This window comes from Mus musculus, chromosome 13 (genome assembly GCF_000001635.26).
Source record: "Mus musculus strain C57BL/6J chromosome 13, GRCm38.p6 C57BL/6J".
Lineage (NCBI taxonomy): Eukaryota > Metazoa > Chordata > Mammalia > Rodentia > Muridae > Mus > Mus musculus.
In genome coordinates this window covers 25,058,557-25,080,998 of record NC_000079.6, presented here as the reverse complement: position 1 = coordinate 25,080,998, position 22,442 = coordinate 25,058,557, and the positions used below count along the sequence as shown (strand labels likewise).

The 22,442-nt window shown below is 43.7% G+C and overlaps 1 protein-coding gene across 6 annotated transcripts in view; it reads right to left on the bottom strand.

Annotated features, from left to right (window-relative positions):
• The window catches only part of Dcdc2a (doublecortin domain containing 2a), a 155,434-nt gene that overhangs the window by 129,708 nt on the left and 3,284 nt on the right, over positions 1–22,442 (bottom strand). For all 6 annotated transcript variants that reach the window (XM_011244294.3, XM_006516604.3, XM_011244291.2 and 3 more), the window contains one exon: positions 19,710–19,764. In XM_011244294.3, the coding sequence (XP_011242596.1) occupies positions 19,710–19,764 (55 nt within the window). The remainder of the gene's footprint in view (positions 1–19,709; positions 19,765–22,442) is intronic.

Below are 22,442 nucleotides of genomic sequence, written 5' to 3'. Positions count from 1 at the left end.
GGTGGGTTACTTCAAGGACACAGTGTCTTTAGCAGAGCTATAGAGCTGTCTATAACAGAACTGATGTGCAGAGCCTGTGGCAGCACGCACAAGGCCTGCACACATTCAAGCTAGACAGGGTCCCAGTGCTGCGAGGGGGAAGTGGACACAGGGTCCCACCCCTAACCAAGAAGCTGTCTGCAACTGACACCTGCCAGGAAGGAAAAATCTCATTTAGGGTTCTGGTTTTATCTAATTGAGTGGCTCTGGGTTTATCAAGGAACTCCATGTTTTGTTTGGGCTCTTTCGTTTGTTTGCTTTTGGGTGTGCATGTGTGTGTGTGTGCGTGTCCTTTTTGTTTCATTTGGCGTTGTTTTGCCTTTTTTGTCTTATTGGTCTTGTGCTTGTTTGTTTGAGTTTAGTTTCATGAGAGATTTTTGTTCTTTGTATTTGGTTTTGTTTTCTTATTTAAAGAGAGAACGAACATGAAGTTGGGTGGATGGGGAACTCTGGAAAAGCAAGGAGTAGTTGGGGAAAATGAAAAGATCAAAATATAGTCTATAAAAATTATTAAAAGATTACTGAAAATATCATCAGTTGAAAAATTATTGTTGAAAACTATGACAGAACACTGGATATCTCCTAAGTGATTAGTCACTGTTAGCTTTTTCCCAGCCTTCATAACTCAGGCATTGTCATCTCTAAGAATGGAACATAAATGAGATTGAATGCAATTGTTTTAAAGAAAATGTATTGAAATCAAACATATTTGTTCCATTAAGGCCTCCAAGAACACAGCTTGTGCTATTTGTATGTTCCACTTGTCAGGATTTCAGTCCCTCGTTGTCTTTCCCGATTCCTCTTCCTCCTCTACCTGCATTGCTTGGGTGAAGGTAGCTCGTGACAGAGCAGTGCTGTGTTGATATTTACAATACTTCAGCTACATCAGAGAGAGCATGTCAGGTAGAAACATAGAAAGGGCTGCACAGGAGTGAGGCCCTGTTCTTCTTTTCCCAACCTGTTTATCTCAGGAAAGGCCTGGGACCACGGCTTGTGTGAAGGGAACACCACCAGAATCTCCCAAGCCCAGTGGTCCAAACTCAAACATTTCAGCTAGCACTGAGGAAACAGAACACCCACTTCCTTATGCTTCGTCCCAATTCTTCTCAAATAAAGGCATTTATAGGCCATCATACTTAGTGACTCCAGACAACTTTTTGACTTTACAGCAAATAAGCAAATACTAACATCCTCCCAGTTATAGCAAAGGCTGTGTGAAATCCAAATTTTTATGCTCAGAAGAGATCAGGGTACCCCAAAGCTCAGTCAACTGGCGTAGGTCCTTGGGAAAATCCCTCAGCTCCTGTTCCCCAGCCCACAGACAAGTCTGGAGAGAAACTCAGGCTTAATTCGCTTACTCGCCTTAAGCAGAACAGCGCACACAAAGCAATAAAGAACCTAACTAAACAGGGATGCTCGCTCTCATCCCCTGCACAGAAAATGGACTTCAGGGAAAGCCTTTCCTCGTTCTCTGCTTGCTTCCCTAAGTACAGTATCAATATACATAAGAAAACTAAGCTTAGGTGAATACGGTTTTTTCCGTTTAGGTTTATTGAAACAAATGTGCTTTTAAAGGGCCTATGTGCTCATGCCTCTATACCTTGCTTTCAACCTGCAGAGCTGTAAGAACCTGGGAGGCAAGCCTCCAGGACCACCCATAGGACATTTAGCCTCTGGGCATGTCTGTGAGGGACTGTGTTGATCAGGTTGATGTGGGGAGAGACCCAGCCTTGCTGTGCATGACATCACTAATTGGGCAGGGACCTTGACCTTCAAGGGGAACACTGAGTTAAGTAGAGGGTTTCGTCACTCCCGGCTTCCTGACCGTGACTGTGAAGGGGTCTTGACTACTCCACCACGGTAGACAGATGTACCCTTGAACTGTGAGTCCAAACAGACCCTTTCTCTCTCAAGTTGCTTTTTTCAACGGTGTCAGGATGGCAGCTGGAAGTAAGACCAAGGAGCAAGCAGACAGCTTGGGTGGCAATTTTACATGAGAGACCAAGTTTCAAACAGTGGGGATTGGAGAAGCATTTATAATAACACCTAAAAACCAGAGCCCACCAGTGAGGGTAAAGGTCAAGTTTGTTCCACATCTTCAAAGGAACTGACTCAAAGAATCCAGAGAATCTGTGATATGACACAGATTGGGTGCCATGGGGCCTGTGGGTCTTCCCTGCACCAGTTTCTATCTATCAGCATTGGTTTCTGCAATACCCAAATGAAGACATGGTTGGATAAACCTTGCCCTCACCCTAATCCATGGGTCTTTGCAACAACCCAGGTACCTGCCCTTCTCTGCCCCCCAGTGATGGGACCACAGGGTACACTCTACCATGCCCAACTTGTTATATGGATGCCAGCGATCCAGACCAAGGTCCTCACTTAGCATACCAAGCATGTTCCCAGAGATCTATCTTCTCTGCCCTGGATTTGCTGCCTTGTTTAAGCTGCACCACAAACTGCTCATCAACACTCAAGTGGGGTGACTAAACTTATTTAGACTAACTTTTCTCTCCACATCTAATTTCTATGCTTTCCTAAGTGAGAAAGACTAGTGTATTTTTACCTTAAGGTGTTATATAATATGAAATAATACTAAGAGACGGAATACAAATTCATCTAAGGGAGCAAACCTCTTGCAGTTTCCCAAATACAAAGGACAAGATACTCACTTCTTCGAGGTGTTAGGTCTCAAACCTGGGACAACCAGCTAACTGAGCTGCCTATTAATAAAGCAGAGCTGAAGCCAGCCACCAGGTTCTCCAAGCATTCTTCAGTCCTTCTTTGTTACAGGGTCCTCCTGGCTGGCATACCCGACTGATACCCTAAACTGCCCGGGGCTGCCCTTCCCCCAGCTGCTCTTCTTCCCTGTATAACCAAGCCATTTGGGTTGTGCAAGCCTTTTTTTGTCTTTTGACCTCCAGCTCTCCCCTCTTCCTTCCCCTCCCCTTTCTCCTCTCCCCTCTTCCCTCTCCCCTCTCCTTTCTCTGTTCTCTCTTCTCCCCCTCATGTGGCCTGGCTCAAGGTCCTGTTCACTCAGGATGCTCCCAGATGCTTCTGTCTCTGCCTCTGTCTATGCTCTCCCTCATATCTACAATAACCTTTCTCTCCCACCCTACCTAGGAGCAGTCACATCTTCCTTTTTTTAAATTTATTTATTTGTTTTATTTCACTCATCTGGTGGGGAAAAGAAAGTATTAGCTTCAACCAACTATTACATTCGATGGCATTCTTTCTTTTTTTCTCTTTCCTCTTTGTTCTACTAAGCATGCTTCTGAATTACAGCATCCGAACCATCAATAGGCATAAATCAGGAGTCATTTTGTCTGAAGGACATACTGGTCAGCCACAGGCTGGTCCTCCCTGGTATTGCTTTTATTGTAAGCACTCGGAGAGGAGCTGCCTTTAAATGGCTTGTTGTTGCAATTAGGTTTCCAGGTTACCGAGGACCAAACAACCTCAGGCAGACTCTAAAACCTGCCGTAGGAACCAGATGATGAATTGCAATCTTCACACCCATGGGGAGTAGAATAATAAATCAAAGCAAAGGGTCACCATGTACAAGCGGTGCTGCTTGAGCAACTTCCCGCTAAAAAGTCCCGCTGTCCAGCTTCAAAGAAAAGAGGAATTTCGTCCCCAAAACTGTCTGAAAATTTGGCCTTTGAAACTGGACCACCAGGAAGAACACTTAAGAACTTTTACACTGAAACTCTTTTGCCCGTGGGAAGGCTCTCAGCTCTGCTCAACACTTTCTTCTCTAGAGATGACCGGGGGCTGTTGGATTGTGCCGCTGTCTTTGACTCCCTAATATTTCATTTAGTTTTCTGTCCCAATCATAACTCAAGGAAAGGCAGAGACAAGAGGGCAGAGAACCCCAGCAACTGCAAAGCAGGAAAACAATGCTCACAGGACCGATGTTGTAAACGAATACTTTTGATCTAAATAAGAGAAGTTAGAGCTGTGTTGAGTCGAGGTTTTCAGTCGTGGGGTAAACCATTTCCCAGCATGGCAGGACCTGGATGTGCTCCCAGCAAGGCTGCTTTGCCGTTTTAGAAGTAGGTATTTTCACCATGAAGAGGAATTACCGTGAGAAGCACTGGAGCCTCCACTCTAAAGAACATAGCATATGGGGAGAAAGGAGTCTCGGCAGGAAAGGAAGCCAGGTGCTGGGTGCTCTTTGTTCTGTCCAGTGTGATGAAGATGCACACTGATCCCTGTCCACTTGCCCTCTTCCATCCCCAGCTCTTCCACTCAGCCTCTCTTTTGCTTAAACAGATATGCTACCCACCCCATAAAATCTTGCCTGTGTAACTGGAAGACACAAAGAGGTTCTCGGAGTGCGTGAGACTCCACAGGCTCCCTTCACCCAGCTCTTCAGCAAGCAATGAGCAAGGCTCACACACAATACTGACAAACCCTTCTGAGATCAGTCTGTTTGCAGTGTCCTATATTGACTCTGTCTGTTCGTAATGATCATGACCAGCCTCATAGTCTAAGATGCTAAATGACCTCCACCCTCTTTCTCACTAAGCAGCCTAAGTCAATAAATGAAGACATGGGGAAAGTGTGAAAAAGAGGAGGACTTGTCCTCTCCTTCCCCCTCTCCCGCCCTCTCCTTTCTTCCCATAGCTCAGACCTCCACAACCATTCTGTGATGATGACCAATCTACATGACAAAGAAAAAACAAACAGAAAAGACAAGAGAGGATGAAAAATAAGGGTCTATCCGATGGTCAACATTGTTTTACTGCTATGCTACTTTCCAGATGAGTCTAGCATGCAGCCTTCAAGTGTTTCATCAAAAATCATGAAGCAAGACTGGGCGATGGTGGCCCACGCCTTTAATCCCAGCACTTGGGAGGCAGGGGCAGGCAGATTTCTGAGTTCAAGGCCAGCCTGGTCTACAGAGTGAGTTCCAGGACAGCCAGGGCTACACAGAGAAACCCTGTCTTGAAAAAACAAAACAAACAAACAAACAAACAAACAAAAAAGCCACTCTTCTGGGCCCTTTCTTAATTCCTAGCATACAGATCTATGAATAAAACACAGTGCTATTTCTACTACTAAGTTTTGGGGTGATTTATAATTCAAGCCTAAAACTGGGTATTCTACCTTCATCTCTTGTTACTCTGACAAAGCATCTTATGGAAGGAAAACTTTTCTTTCAGTTTACAAGGTTACAGTCCCTTGTACAGGGAAGTAAGGACAGAAACTAAACAAGAAGTTGAGGCAGGAATCATGGAGGAATGTTGCTGGTTTGCTCTGTAGTTCATGTCAGTTAGCTTCCTTATACTGCTCAGAACCTCCAGCCCAGGGAATGCTGCCACCCACAGTGGACTGGGCCCTCCTATGCCAATTATCAATCAAGTCAGAAGTCAGTCCATCACAGGTGGGGGAAGGGGAGTCATAAACCAATCCAATCTAAACAATCCCTCAATAGACACTCTAAGTTGACTCTAAGCTGGACACTGGAAGATCTTATGATAGTAATACTTAAAGCCCAGACTGTCTGCAACCATCTTCATGTACTAGGAAAAGTTTGTTTATCATTTATTCAAATATGTACACATATATCTTTGTTCCAGAATCTGTTTTAGATGCTAGAGCAATACAGAGATGATCATTAAAAAGGTAAAATGGTCCAAATATCTTGGAGTTTACAGTCTTGAGGGAAAGACAGACTTCATTCAACAATGCAACCATACAATGATAAAAAAATCAACTCAGAACTCTTCAGAACAAAACTCTGGGTTAAAACCCTAAGTATGTAAAAGCACTCATTAGAAGATGATTAGGAGAGCAAGGCATGAGCAATTCTCCAGTGTGCTAACCACTTGTATACATCAGCTTTGGGGCTGTTGTTCTTGATGCTGCTGCTCTGGTGGTGGTGGTAGTTGTTGTTGCTATGGGGGAGGTGGTGGTTGTGGTAGTGGTGGTTGTGGTTGTGGTTGTTGTGGTGGTGGTAGTAGTGGTGGTGGTTGCTGAGGTGGTGGTTGTTGTTGCTATTGTTGTGATGGTAGTGGTTGTAGTTGTGGTTGTTGTTACGATAGTTGTGATTGTGGTGGTTGTTGTTGTAGTTGCTATGGTGGTCGTTGTTGCTGTTGTGTTTTTTGTTGTGATTGTTGTTGTGATGGTGTTTGTTGTTGTCCTTGTTGTGGTTGTTGTTGTTGTTGTTTGGGTTTTCAAGACAGTGTTTCACTGTGTAGCCCTGGCTGTCCTGGAACTGGCTCCTCTGTCAACCAGGTTGGCCTCAAGCCCAGACATCCACTTGCTTCTGACTGTTGAGTGCTGGGATTAAGGGTGTACACCAGCACTGCCCAGCTTTGTATAGCTTTGATACTGGTGTACATGGTAAGCCTTATCTTTTTCCTCATCTCCCTTTATCCACTCACATAAAGTAACAAGAGTTACACCTGTAATTCACTGTATAGGTTTAAAAATATTATAACAGAACAGAAAAGATGAGATATCACCCAAAATCCTAGAGATGAGACTTTTAGCATACTAATAAAGCCAAGCATTGATCTGAAAGGGAGGGGGATAAAGAAGGAAAAGAGGCAGAGACAGGTAAGAGGAAAGAGGAGAGAGCAGACAGGAGAGAAATGAAGTAGAGAGGAGAGACTGAGACTTCCGTTGGCCTCAAAGAGGATGAGCTAATTGTCCAAGTATGAAGACGGGTTGCTTCAATTCTGGTAGAAAGAAGACATGTTCTTATTGAGTCTCAGAGACCATTACTAGCTATCTGCCATATTTAGGCTTCCCGATATCTGAGCATACTTTATATTGGAATAAACAGCTCACTTGCATCAGTGGCTTGTCCCATTGCAGTGATAAAAGCAGCTTAAAGCAACAAGGGTTTATTTTAGCTCAGTTTTAAGGTTAAGGTCTATCGAGGTGGGGAAAATGTAGAGGGAACAGTAAGATCATCTGATCACAGTGCCTCCGCAGTCAGGAAGCAGAGAGCAGTCAGGAAGCGAGACCCTGGCAAGTCAACCTCAAGGCCATCCTCTAGTGGCTCACTTCCTCTAGCGAGGCTCCACCTCCTAAAAGCACCCAACCTCCCAAAACAGGGCCATCAGCTAAGACCAAGTGACATCTCACACTCAACCATAGAAGAGATGAAATACTACTTTGACGCTTTGAGGTAGAGGCTGGAAGTTAGCTTGTCTTCAGCACAGGATGGTCGTCCCCAGTCTTTTCCTTCAGCCTAGCATGTTATTTTATGTTCCTGGTAACAGGGTTGATATTATTCTAAACTTGTGGTCAAAGAGTTAAAGTAACCAAATGGCCCTTAGTATGAAAATTTTAATCAATGGTCCCTGGATCAGTATCCCTGTCTCTAATCTCTTCAAACACAGTAGTAAATTTCCATGTAAAAATACTTTCAGTTTCCCATGGGAGTCTTTTCTAAGTAGACATGCCAAAGCCATTTCAAAGACTGCAGTGGAAACATTCAACATAAATACCTTGTCCTATAGGGAATATAAGCCATGGCAAAAAAAAAAAAAAAAGCCAATTAAGACAACTAAAATAGCTCTAGGCAAGACTGTCACTAACAACTTGTTAAAGAAGGGCATTGGGGTAATGAAAAGAAAACCATACCCCTGTCTAGACTCATTTCCCAATGTTCAGTCTCCCTTTTACATTTTCTTTCTATCATGATCCAATCAAGTATAACAAGTTTTAAAGCCCTTCACCTGACTTAGCACTCCTTCCACAGCAAACAGACTGAGTGATCACCTTCAATTTAAATTATTCTAGCTTGGCTGGAAATGCTTCCCTTTGCACAATGCCAGATAACAATGAGCAGGTCTCTCCAACTGCGGGTGCACTAGTTTGCTTCATAAAACAGGAATGGCGATACACACACACACACACACACACACACACACACACACACACTTCATCTCACGGCTGCAGGGAGATTTCAGTTGGATAAACCAGGTAAGGGACTAAATACATAGCATAGAAATCACATGTGCTCACAGCCAAGCTTTGGGCTTGCAGAGTTCCCGACTGTATATTCCAGTAGTTGGTGTGGTATTTCTGATTGTCTTTGTTATCAAAGACACCAAGAGTGGCCAGACACCATAATAGATGCCTTTAGTCCCAACACTCAGGAGGTGGAGGCGGGCATATCTCTGTGAGTTCAAGGCCAGCATGGTCTACATACTGCCATCCAGACCAGCCAAGAGAGACCTTTTCTCAACATACATACCTTTTCTACATAGAGAGACCTTTTCTCAAACATACAAACAAAAAGTGCCCCTTGTGTCTATGAGTGGGAATATAATTTGCATAGTTATTGTCTTGGATGGTGTAACTATTGCTGTGATGAAACACCAAGACCAAAATAAACTTGTAGCTTAGCTTCCATGTTACTGTTCATCACTGAAAGGAAGTCAGGACAGGAACTCAAACAGTGCTGGAACCTAGAATCAGGAGCTGATGCAGAGGCCATGGAATGGGGCTGCTGACTGGCTTGTTCCTTGTGGCTTGCTCAGCCTGCTTTCTTATAGACCCCAGGACCACCAGCTCAGGGCTGGGCCCTCTCACATCAGTCACTAATTAAGAAAATGCCTTACAGGCTTGCCCACAGCCTGATGTTTGGAGGCATTTTATCAGTAGAGGCTCCCTCCTCTCAGCTGCCTCTAGCTTATGTCAAGTTGACATAAAAATAGCCAGCACACAAAAAACAACAACAACAACAAAATCAATAAAATGACTCCTACTGGTATTCTTCTATACTCATAGATCAGTGTGTTATCCAGTCTTCATCAGTCAGAGAGGCTTCCTCCTGCAGCAGACAGGAACAGCCAGAGAGAGACAGAGAGAGAGAGAGAGAGAGAGAGAGAGAGAGAGAGAGAGAGAGAGAGAGAAGGCGCTCTTGGAATACACATCTCTAAATAGGAGGTCTCCATCAAATCCTCCCCTCAGAGCTCAGGGAACCCAGGGAAGAGGAGGCAGAAAGAGTATAAGAGCCATAGTGCATCGGACAGTAGGATTACAAGGTCCTCGGAATCATCCAAGCAAAGCTCATATGGACTCACATTACTGATGCCACAAGCACAGTGCCTACATGGGTCTGCACCAGGGCCTCTGCATCCAGACTGTAGCTTTCAGCTTAGTATTTTTATAGGACTCCTGAGTGTGTGAACATGTGGGTCTCTAATTCTTGTGCCTGTTCTTAAGGCTCTTTTCCTTCTGTTGGGTTGCCTGGTCTAGTCACAATGCATTGTTTTTTGTTTTATCTTATTAAATTTTATTTTGTCATGTATGGTTGTTTTCTCTTAGAAGCGTGTTCTTTTCTAATGACAGACAGGGAGGAAGTAGAATAGGAGGGGAAGAGAGGAAAGGGGAGAAACTAGAAGGAGTAAAGGGAGGAGAAACTGTAACCAGGATATATTGTATGAAAAATTAATCTATTTCCAATAAAAGGGGAAAAATAAAGAGCAGCCAGCACGGTTACCCAGGCCAGCCTAAAAAGCACCCAGTATTATCCCTCCATTACCACCGTTGCAACACGTCTGTGCACACCCATGTGCGTGAACACTTGGTTTCCAGCTCTGATGCCATTTGGGAAAACTGTGAAACCTGTAAGAGCCTTGCCAGAGGAAGTGGCTCACTGGGGGCTAGCCTTGACGTTGGCCCTGGTTCTGCTTCTTGCCTACTCTCTGTTTAAGGACTGCAGACCCAGTGTAACCAGACAGCCCATGCTTCCATCACCATGCCTTCTCAGCCACAATCTTACTACATTTACATCTACAAAATACGTGATTTAAATTTAAAGACTTTATTTCTATCTCAGCTTTTCTTAAGCCATGTGCCTCAATCCACCACTTTTCATTATGTTGACTTCATCAGGTATTTTGTCATGGCAAGGAGGAGAGTGAGTAATACTCCACCCTCAGAAGCAGCTCATAAACTCTTTCTCGGATCCGACCCTTCTGCATCACTACCTCAGCCATCAAAAGCACCTGATTCACCCCTGAGGAATCTCTTGGCTTCCAGCCTAACGGTGACAAGAGAGATTGTGTCTGTCTACTCCCTCTGAAACTCCATCAACAGCTTCTGACTGACTTTAGGGAAAAGTTTATTGTTTATTTATTTATCTATTTATATTTTTAACATTATAGTTAAGTTTCCTCCCATTTCTAAGCCCTAGTTCTCACACCACTCCATCCCTGCCATGGTGGCTCTGTCCGTCCTATGCTTTGGTCCAGGAGAAGATATCTCTTCCACTCTGAGTGCTCTTCCTCCACCCTGCTAAGAGGGCTCAACAGAAGTATCAGTTCATGGAGGGAGCTGCTGAGGACACTGGGCCTCTGGCAGCATCCCGCCAGCACCCTGTGCTTTCGGACTCTGACCGCGCTGTCTTCACTCAGGCAGTAGAAGACTTCCTGTAACAGACAGCTGAGAAGGCTGGATAGACCCTTATTAGCCTTCCTCATCATTGTAAACCCAACTCGCACGAGGCCAGGCACATACATTTTCTAAAACTTGGAAGACCAGTGGTTATGTTAGGATGTGGGATCTGAACTAGCAAGGATGGGAGTGAATGAAATCCCCAAATGCCTGTCACTAGAAGAGAGAAGCACAACGCTATATAGGCCGCCATTTATAAGTTCCTAGAGAGAGCGTTCCCGTTAAACATCAAACATTGTAGCAAATGTGCTGAGTTGATTCCCTTGTCTCTTTCCCACAGCCCTGGGACACTCAGTGTTCTGCCCCCAGCTAGCAGGTGGGCCAAGAGTGACTTTATTTCAACAAACAAACATCCAAACTATGTAATCATGGGATGATATCTTAGCTGGATCTAGCTGGCTGCTCACAAGGGAGTCTCTCATGATGGTATGTGGGAATTTTCACTGTTGACCAAGCCAGACATTAGGTACACAGCTGCATATTTGTGATGAAACCAACTGAATGGACGTCAATGGCCCAGCCCTGAGAGCAGCCTCCAGCTGCTGGTGCTGAGTCTCGCTGGAGCCTGTTTTACACAGGAGGAGATGGTGTACAGCCTGCTACTTTAAAGACATGGTCTTTGGTTGTTTCTCCAGCATAGTGACCTATACAGGCTGAAGGTCCCTTTGCAAGCTGTAAGGAGCAGCACACATGAGAGGGCGGCAGGATCTGGAGGGCAAACTGAAACTGGAGACTAAGTAACCTAAATGTTTACTTACGCATTGGGTTTCTCTGTTACTAGGAACCACTTATTAATGTAAGCAAGAGGAATACAAGCTCTAATATGCATGTCTGCCAGATTCATGGGTAGGAGATTTATTAAAATGCAAAGAGGATTGCAAATATTTTAAATCAGCATCAGATACCCTGACTACTGGTCAAACCCAAACCAACAATGTACTCGCTTTGGTCGTTTTTGCTGGGCATTATTGGTGATTTTTTTTTCATTCAGCTAGTATTTTCTAGGAGGACATGGACATTTCTCTGACCTCCATAGCAGCACCATGGTGCAAGCATGATCACACACAAAATATGTAAATATAAAAAATCATTTTAAAATAAAAATGCAATATAATCAATTGTTCTTTGGAAGAAGAAAAAAATCTTCTACAAAGCCTTGGTAACATCAATTGCTCTTTAGAAGAAGAAAAAAAGCCTTGGTAACTGTCTTAGTCAGGGTTTCTATTCCATGACCAAGAAGCAAGTTGGGAAGGAAAGAGTTTATTCAGCTTACATTTTCATACTGCTGTTGATCACCAAAGAATGCAGTGACAAATTGGTACCAGCAGAGTGGGGTATTCCTGTGACAACCTGACCATGTTTTGGGGAGGACTGTGGAAGGATTTTGGAACTTTGGGCCAAAAGATCCATTTGGTGTTAAGAGCTCTGTCAGATGTTGTGTAGGAGCTTGGAAGATAATGTTGAGAACAATGCAGAAGATGGAGGCCTTGCTTGTGAAATTTCAGAGGGAAATTTAAAGACTCGTTTCAGGGACATTGCTTTTTTGAATAGTGAAGGTTCTGTGGTTCTGGTTAGCTGGGGCTGGAGAATCAGCTGTGATTAACAAGATACCAGAACTACTAGAGTGAAACCTTTGCATTACTGGGACTATTGATGCTGGTTAGCTGGAGCTATTAGTGGTGATTAAGAAGAGACCAGCACCATTGAGGTGACATCTTCTGGGAAGTGTTTTCTGAGAGCACAGAGGCTGTGTTCCAGAAATAGCCAAGGTTGTACCTTGTGCTGCGGCTGGACTTGGTAATGTGTAAGAGAAACCCATATGGTTCTGGTTTTGAAGGCATGAAGGAGTCACGCAGAGCAGCTGAGGCTTGGCATTGTGAGAGGCCATGGAAGACCATTGGTGAAGGTGCAGCCTCAGTCGCAATTGACAGCCCAGGACTGAAGGGGTTATGCAAAGGAGTTGAGGCTTGGCACCAAGAAGAGAGCCGATGAGAGGCTATTGTTGAAGCCAAGTTACAGTGGAAGACAGCAGCGTTTTGGAGATACCAGTACCATGAGATGACCACCAAGAACAGCAGCAGCAGTGGAGTACAGGCAGCTGGAGCCTAGAAGACTAGCTGTGTGCTACAAAAGGCAGGGCTGGAGAAGTGACCTAAGCTCTTAGAGGAGCCCAGAAGATCGTGAGTTGGATCCCAGACATTGTACAGTTGGAGTTTGATTTTGCTTTTGATTGTGACTGTGCCCTGATGCTTTTCCCTCTTGAAGGAAGTATTTTAGTGGAACTCACAGTTAAGAGACTTTTAATTGTAAAGACTTTGGATTTTAAGAGAGATTGAAATTTTAAGAATTTGCAAAGACTGTGGGACTTTTAAAGTTATTTAGATCTTGGGGATGAATAAGAAATAAAGGTTGAGGCTTACTAGTGATGTGTTTGTGTGTCAAGATGACAAGGGGTCAATTGTACTGGCTAGTTTTGTGTCAACTTGACACAGCTGGAGTTATCACAGAGAAAGGAGCTTCAGTTGAGGAAATGCCTCCATGAGATCCAACTGTAAGGCATTTTCTCAATTAGTGATCAAGGGGGAAAGGCCCCTTGTGGGTGGGACCATCTCTGGGCTGGTAGTCTTGGTTCTATAAGAGAGCAGGCTGAGCAAGCCAGGGGAAGCAAGCCAGTAAAGAACATCCCTCCATGGTTTCTGCATCAGCTCCTGCTTTCTGACCTGCTTGAGTTCCAGTCCTGCATCCTTTGGTGATCAACAGCAGTATGGAAATGTAAGCCGAATAAACACTTTCCTCCCCAACTTGCTTCCTGGTCATGATGTTTGTGCAGGAATAGAAACCCTGACTAAGACAGTAACATCTTACACGTTAGGATTATCACGACCTCTGCATTGGCCTTGCTTGCCTTATAAAGAAATGCTTCTCATGGAACAGTTTTGCTGAAACTGAGGAATGGTCTAAAGAGCAGAGAGAGGCTCCCACCGCTATTAGAGGAATTTATAGGAATTCTCTTTTACTCTTCAATAAATCAGTATGCCCAAGTCTGCTGACACCACCTGCAATGATTTCCTAGAGTTAAAGGAAAACTGATTAACCCTTTAGTGTTCGCCCCTTTGAACTCCCCTGAGAACTCGGAATATGCAAGGTAAAGATTAGTGATCTCAGCCACAGAGTCCCCATGCCTTCCCGTAGCATGGTTAATAATTATGCTCAGCTTAATGTCTAGAATTCCAGTCTCAGCCAAAGCATTTTAAATAGCAATTTCATGGTATATTTTATTAGAAATCATGCCTAATGATTAAACTGAACCAGGTAGGTCTCAGTAATGATATTTGCCATCTGAAGGACATTCATCCAAGCGGATGACCTGAGCCACATCTCCAGTCCCCACACATTTCCAGAAAGGCAAAGCTTTGCAATTTCGAGTAATTTCTTCCTTTCGTCCCATATCCTGGTACCTACCATGTTCCCCACACAACTAAGGTCACCCAGATTCTCATAAGGAAATCTCCAAAGTGAGCTGGGTAGATTTAAGACAGTTCGGCAGCATGGTTTTCCCCCACAGGGGGCTGCCATGCCTTACGAAGGCCTTCACTGGGGTCTAAGTTTGGCTCCTAACTAGCAGAAGGCTTACCAAAGCAGAGTTCCTCCCAGGTATAGAGCACTGTTCACCCATCAGCAGGTCACTTGGAGAAGGACAAGCCCAACCCTCCCTCTTCTTGCTTGTCTCTTTACTGGCCACTAGGGCTCCTCTACCAGTGGATGAAGACCAGCAAACAAAAGAAAGAGAGCATCCAAACAGACTCTTGATTTTTAAAAAGTCAGCATGGGGATAAGAATACAAATTACCTTGACTGGGCTGCTGAGGTGGCTCAACAGACAAAGGTGCCTGAGTTTAATCCCCCAGATCATGTGAAAACCATCTTCGGCAAGTTGCCCTTTGACCTCCAGCAACACATGTACACCATATAAATAAATTAATAACAAATATCTTTACTGATCTTCAGTGTGTGGACCAGTGAGACTCAAAGAAACAAAATGAAGCCCTAAACTGTTCTGTGTTCTAATCAGTGGGAACACAGACTGGGAGGAGCTCGGGAGCACTGTGGGGGGAAGGAGAGGATAAAGGGCTCACTCAGGAGTGTGAGCCAAAGCTGGAGCCTGGGCTACCGTATCTTAAGAAGGGCGAGTGTAATGCTAACTTACAGTTGAAATTTCTACACTACCAAAAATGCCCTCCAGTTCCATAAACTACTGGTAAATGGCACTGACATGGAAGGAGGTTTATGTCAATGTCATGAAGAGGACTTTGTTTCCGGGCTGATAGCATACGAAACAGACAAAAGCCATAGGAATCGTGACAGATCTTATACTCAACCAATATTTTAGAGGCAGCAAGGCCAGAAGAAGGCATGACCATGGCACATTCATCCTACAGGAATTCACAAGAGACCTAGGGAAGAACACTGAGTGTTCTCAAGGCTTTGGTTCTAATGAAGGCCTCTGAGGAGGAGCTAAAGGAAGCAGACATCAATTCTCTGCTTGATTGTTGTTTCCCAGGTGAGACAGGAAGTGGGTCTTCACTGGGGGGGGGGGGGGGAGACCTTGACGCCAGGATGATTTAGCAATTAAAATATAGGGGCAGCAAAGCCATGTGGCAGTGTGGTCAGGAGAAATCCGTGTCCGTACACCGAGGCCCTGAGTGCACTGTGAAGCTGCCGCACAGTGTGGGAGACACAGAGCTTCCCAATGCCCAGCTGGCCTTCTGCCTGCCTAGCATCTGAACCTGACTGACACAAGACTACCTTGTTCCCACATCCTTCCAAGCCAATGTTCACTCTTTCTTCCAAACACATGTTTTTTAACTCTTTCAGTGACAAATATTAAATAATTTCTTCTATGAGTTATAGAAAGAAATATTTTTAAGATCTTAATAGAAAAACAGGCCAAAAATAAAAGACTTGTATTTAAAACATGTTTCAACCCGTTAAATCTCTACCTGCACTTCCCCAGGCCTCTAGGCATACCTCTAGCTAGCTAGGTGGCTCTGGAAGACCATAGTTATAGTCATGAGTACTTGGGGTGGAAATGTCCCCCATGGGTTGTGTGGTGCTGTTGTGGGATGGACTGTGGCTCACTTAGGAAGTGGAGCCTAGCTCAAAGAAGTGTGCTGGGGTTGGGGCTTATACCTTGAGTTTTATAGCTTAGCTGTTTCCTGTCCCAGGAGATTTGAGGAGGTGAGAGAACCCCAACCTCATGTTTCTATGGGTACAGAACCCAAGCCTTCACACTGTGCAGGTGGAATGCTCTACAACAGTAAGATGGGATGAATCCCCTTAAGCTACATTTTTCTTCTGCTGTATCTGGTCACAAGACACGGAAAGTAAGGAACACAGTTGGCTTGTTTCTCTTACCCAACTCTAACTTCCCACTGAGCAAAGCCGTGAAGCATTTGGTTTATAAGATACATTCAAACCAGCTCTGAGGGCATCCAAGTACTCTAATGTGAGGGCACCTGTTCTCTATCTCTCTTTACATTGTGAGCCATGCCTCCTTTATGTTAAAGAGACTTTGACTCAAAATACCTATTTACAAATGCCACTGTCTGGAAGACCCTCTCCCCAGATGGGACAAGAGGCACAGGGGTGGGGAATGAAATTCACATCTAGGTCAGAACAGAAGGAGGCGTCTATCAGAAGGGTCCGCAGATAGCTTCATAGCAACACAGTAACTCTAAGAGAACAGTGTAACACAAACTGTCTCTAAACTGAATCGCCATCCTAGTCAGTTATAGTTACTGTTGCTCAATGGAACACCATGATCAAAGCAACCTGGGGAGGAAAGGGTTTATTTACGCTTACAACTCTCAGACCAGACTTCATTGCTGGGGTAGTCAAAGCAGGAACTCAAGCAGGGCGAGAACATGGAGGCAGGGTCCGACGCAGAGACTATGTAGAAGTGCTGCGGAGGCCATGGAGGAGTGCTGCTTACTGGCTTGCCCTTCATGGCTTTGCTCAGTGTGATGGTTTGTATATCCTTGGACCAGGGAGTGGCACCATCTGAAGGTGTGGCCTTGTTGGAATAGGTGTGACCTGATTGGAATGGGTGTGTCACTGTGGGTGTGGGTATAAGATCCTTACCCTAGTTGCCTGGACATCAGTCTTCCACTAGCAGCCTTTGGGTGAAGACATAGAACTCTCAGCTCTGCCTGCACCATGCCTGCCTGGATACTGCCATGCTCCCACCTTGATGATAATGGACTGAACCTCTGAACCTGTAAGCTGGCCCCAATTAAATGTTTTTTTTTTAAATATATAAGACTTGCCTTGGTCATGGTGTCTGTTCACAGCAGTAAAACCCTAACTAATACACTCAGCCTGCTTTCTTACAGAACCCAGGACCACCTATCCAGGGATGGTACCATCCTCAATGGGCTGGGCCCTCCTACATCAATCACTAATCAAGAAAATGCCCTGCAGGCTTCCCTATAGCCTCCATTTTACAGAGACATAAGGACATTTCAAGTGTGGTTTCCTCTTCTCAAATGACTATAGCTTGAGTCAAGTTGACATAAAACTAGCCAGCACAGCAAGGTAGATGAACAACACTAGCTGCCTTTCTAATGTTGAATCAAAAAAAGAACCCTGGGGCTAGAAAGATAGTTCAGTGGTTAAGAGCACTTGCTTTTCTGCAGAAGGTCCTGGTCTGGTTCCTAGCACCCATGATGGACAGCTCACTGTCATCTGTAACTCCTGTGCCAGAGCATGTGACACTCCCTTGGTCTCTGAGAACACTAGGCATGCATGTGACACACACACACACACACACACACACACACACACACACACATATATAAACAAGTGTGGATAGATTCTTGTCTGGAACTAATTTACTAATCTGTTTTTTATTCCCACTCAGTATAGCTATTAAAAGTGTATATTCTTCAGTCATGATAAAGATTACAACCAGAAAAAAAAATGTATACTATTGTCTGCTTTAAGCTTTAAAACCTATCACTTTCATAGATAATTAACGTGACATGCATTGAAAAATGAAAAAGATAGACAAAATATTATTTTAAACAAGATCTGGAAATAGCATGTCTTCCATAAACCATTCAGTAAATATTCAATGAATAATGAATGTAACCACACATTCTTCAAATACTGTACAATTAGAGGGTTTTTTTCTACTTATATTCTTTTTATTATTATTATTATTATTGGGTATTTATTTCTTTTATATAGAGTTTTATCTTATGTGACTTTTCTGGAGGATCTCGTTGGCCTTGTTACATGCTTCTCTCTCATGTAGAATGAGAAAGAAGGTGGGAGCAGTACACAGCCTCTCTGGGGTCTGGGCTTCAGATAGGAAGAACTGCTTTTTCCTATATGGCAGTACTGGATCTAGGGAACGCTGAATAGAAAGAGTGTCCACCTGGGCTAGTGAGTAGTGTCCAGCCTGACCTACATCTTGCTCTGCCTCACTGAAGCACTTTAGGCAGAAATATAAATTCAAGGGAAGCCTAGGATACAATAGCTTGAGGCTAAGCTTAGCAAGAACCTATCTGCAACATAATAACTAACTAAAAAAATCAGGACACGGAGTGTAACTCCATAGCAGAGCACTTGCTTAGCATATGTAAGTCCTTGGGTTTAATCATCATTAGCACAAGAAGATAATTTTAAAAAAATTAAAACAATCATAGCAGCCTTATAATAGCTAGAAGCTGGAAAGACCCAGATGTCCCTCAACAGAGAAATGGATACAGAAAATGTGGTACATTTACACAATGGAGTACTACTCAGCTATCAAAAAGAATGAATTTATGAAATTCCTAGGCAAATGGATGGACCTGGAGGGCATCATCCTGAGTGAGGTAACCCAAACACAAAAGAACTCACATGATATGTACTCACTGATAAGTGGATATTAGCCCAGAAACTTAGAATACCCAAGATACAAGATACAATTTGCAAAACACGTGAAACTCAAGAAGAACAAAGATCAAAGTGTGGACACTTTGCCCCTTCTTAGAATTGGGAACAAAACACCTATGGAAGGAGTTACAGAGACAAAGTTTGGAGCTGAGTCGAAAGGATGGACGATCTAGAGATTGCCACACCCTGGGATCCATCCCATAATCAGCCTCCAAACGCTGACACCATTGCATACACCAGCAAGATTTTGCTGAAAGGACCCTGATATAGATGTCTCTTGTGAGGCTATGCCGGTGCCTGGCAAACACAGAAGTGGATGCTCACAGTCAGCTATTGGATGGAACACAGGACCCCCAATGGAGGAGCTAGAGAAAGTACCCAAGAAGCTAAAGGGGTCTGCAACCCTATAGGTGGAACAACAATATGAACTAACCAGTACCCCTGAAGCTCGTGTCTCTAGCTGCATATGTAACAGAAGATGGCCTAGTCAGCCATCATTGGGAAGAGAGGCCCCTTGGTCTTGCAAACTTTATATGCCTCAGTACAAGGGAATGCCAGGGCCAAGAAGTGGGAGTGGGTGGGTAGGGTAGTGGGGGGTGGGGGTATGGGGGACTTTTGGGATAACATTTGAAATGTAATGAAGAAAATACCTAATTAAAAAAGTAAAAATAAAAAATGAAAACAAAACATATTTTTGAGTCAGACATGGCAGCACACACCTTTAATTCCAGCACCCAGGAAGCCGAGGCAAGCAGATCTTTATGAGTTTCAGGCCAGCCTGATCTACATAGTGAGTTTTAGAGTAGCCAGGACTGTGTAGAGAGACCCTGTCCCAAAGGAGCCAAAAATAATGACACGGCAAGCCCAACACAGCAACTATTTGTCTTGTTGGAAAGCCTCAGGCTGTAAGTCTGGTCCCAGCTGTTTCTGACAAGTAAGCTATAAGGACGGAGGCAGGATTCCTTTTGGACTTTGAACAGAGATTTATCCAGCATATTCAGAATCTTCTCAACTGAACAAGGAGACTTGTATGGGTCTCATCTAGAAACACAAAGCTAGAAGATGGAAAAACAAGAGCATGCTTCATCCGATCCTGAATGCCTGAGCATATTATCTCTTCATTTCTGAAAACAGTCCAGCAAAGACATGACTACTTTTTCCTTAAAACATACAGTGGTTCTTCTATACATCTAAGACCTCATATCTTACCAGTAGAATATAATCCACACGTCAGACATGCTATAAGCAACAACAGCCAGAAGATGACATTAATTTAAAGTTTCAAACTAGACCTTGCATTACCTCGGTATTCACAGCTTCCATTGGTCTTTTCTTGATTTCGCCTATGTCCAAGTAACTAGAAGGGAACAAAAAAAGTAAGGGTTGCTTTTACAGGTGTGAAGTCAGTTACATAAAATGTTTAAGCATTATGAAAAAGTAAAACCAGTCAAGAGAAATGCATAAGACTGAGACAGAAATCAGTAGGCGCTAGATCGTGAGACTGGCGTTCAGGCAGCCTCATCAACCTAAGCCACACACCGAGGGAATGGTGTGGAAAGACACACTTTGGGTAGGAGGCACAGCTCCCTCAGTCTGGGCTGACTTTCCCTCTCCCTCTCTCTCCATTTCTCCACCCTGTTCCTTTTCCTGTCCCTGTATCCTTTTCCCTCTCCCTCTCCCTTCCATTCTTATTCCCTTTTTTAGAGGCAGGGTTTTATACACTAAGAACTAGGCTTGAACTCAGTGTGTTGCCAAGAGTGACCTTGACTTTCTCATCCCCTCGATTCCACTGCCCCAGTGCTGGGGTGACAGGCATGTGACACCATACCTGTGTTACGTGGCGCCGGGGCTCAAACCCAGGGCATGTGGGTACTCTACCAACTCGCTCACTCTAGCTATTTAGTATAACTCTATTCGATGAATCCTGTAAATTCTATTAATTCTATTCATTACAAAAGTGAGGTCAAAGGAACTAATGAAAACCCAGGAAAGACAAACTGGAATGTCCAAGGAAGAGCTGAGAAAGACTAGGAAAGTTTCCCAGCGACACTGGCATGCTCAGTCCTGTGGGGTGGCTTGGGCATTGGATCAGTTTACAGACAGATGTGGGTGAGGGGTAGTTAGCCTCTGAGACCCTTATCATCCCATTCTTTCCACTACAGGTACTAACCAGTGACCAGTGCCTAAACACAACCTGAAAACTTGTGATCAAGGTAGCCCGTCAATGTGATCCACTTCCATTTTTAAATGCTTCCTAAGTTGTCTTATAAATAAAAAAATCTAAGTAATTATTTTACTATAAAAATATAAATCTAGCTTTTGATTTATAACCACAATTAGAATCTCAACTATCTTAACTATGGTAGCAGACAAGTTGTCAAAAGAAGAGTGTATTCAAATAATAAAGGCACCTGTCATCAAGCCTGACTGAGTTCCATCCCTGTGACCTACATGGTGGAAGGAGAGGACTCCCCAAAGTTGTCCCCTGGCTGCCATCTTCACACTATAACACACACATACCTACACATAAACGCACAAATACAATAAATCCAAGTTTACATATTAAAATTAAGTTTGGTATTGAATATGTTCACTATTGGCTAATGTTTGGGTTTTTTGACAGAATGTTAGTTAATTTCACTAATATTAAAGTCCAACTACATTTCGCTATGTGCACAGCAATGTGTGAGACAGTGTGCACAGTGGATCTCAGCAATGAAACGAGCCTTTTGTGAATTTCCTGGAGGTGTGTCTATCAAAAAATAAAATATTCTGTTGTATATAGGATAATGTCTCCTGTTTTATATTCTAAATGTCTCAGACCTCACAGGTTAATGGAATGTGTGTGTGTGTGTGTGTGTGTGTGTGTGTGTGTGTGTGCATGCGCTTGGTCATGCACATGCCGCAGTTCACATGTGGAGGCTGGTTAACAGTTGTGTAGAGTGGATTATCACCCTCCATCTTCACATGGGTTCCAGAAGTCCAGCTCTCCTCACTCGGCTTACAGCACAAGCACCTTAGCCCACTCACCCATCTTGTTGGCCCCAAGAAACGTTTTGAGAAACACTTTCTAAAAGTGCTGTAAAAGAATGGTTTAAACCCTACTTGAACTTTGGAGGTGGTGTCAAAAATATTAGAAATGTCTTAGTGAAAGACGTCCCAGCAGGAAACTGATTCTCTTTCTGACAAGTATTTTACTGTCTTCCCCACCATGATGTGGGCTCAGAGCAGAAGCCCATGAATGACACTCACGCTCTTCAGCCTCTTTTGCTCTATCAGTTGCTTCGGTTGTTACACGAGCAATATGTGCAATGTTATAAAATACTAAGTTCCAAACACATTCAGCATATTCTCTTCTCAGTGTCTCTCACCACAAGCACGGGGAAATACTGACTTGCTACTCCAGTGTCTGTCAACATGGAAAACTAACCATGGGGGTTTCAGTAGCAAACTCGATTTCTGTGTGCTTAAGTGTGAACTAAAAGCAAATGTTAACCCTGCAGATCCACTCTGTACACATAAGAAGTGGTTTGTAAGACAAGCTCTGGTTGGCTGGAAGCTGTAGCTTATCGTTCTGAGTTGGTAGCACCACACCAACAAAGAGAGACAAATAACTAAAGTTTACAGCTTCCAGCTGTTCAAATCTGAATGAGATTTCCTTTCTCTATTATTACTGTATTGTATGTATTATAAGAAATATGTGCTGCCATTATATATTATAATAAGTAATATAAATTATTCTCTATCTAAGTGGCTGTTTTTGTTGGATTTGAGGCCATTGTTGTTTGAGATTGGAGCTCACACCGCCCAGACTGGCTTTGAACTCCCTCTGTAGCCCAGGCTGGTCTTAAACTCCTGCTCTTCCTCCTTCTATCTCCCAAGTGCTAGGATTACAGATCCTACTACTCCCAGCTATGGGAATAACTTGATTTGAAATATAGACATAATTCAAGATACTGGCCATAGAGTTGCCTTATGTTACAAAACCCATTTCTATCCATAGTTTTTACTTTTTTTTTTTTTCATTTTAAACAT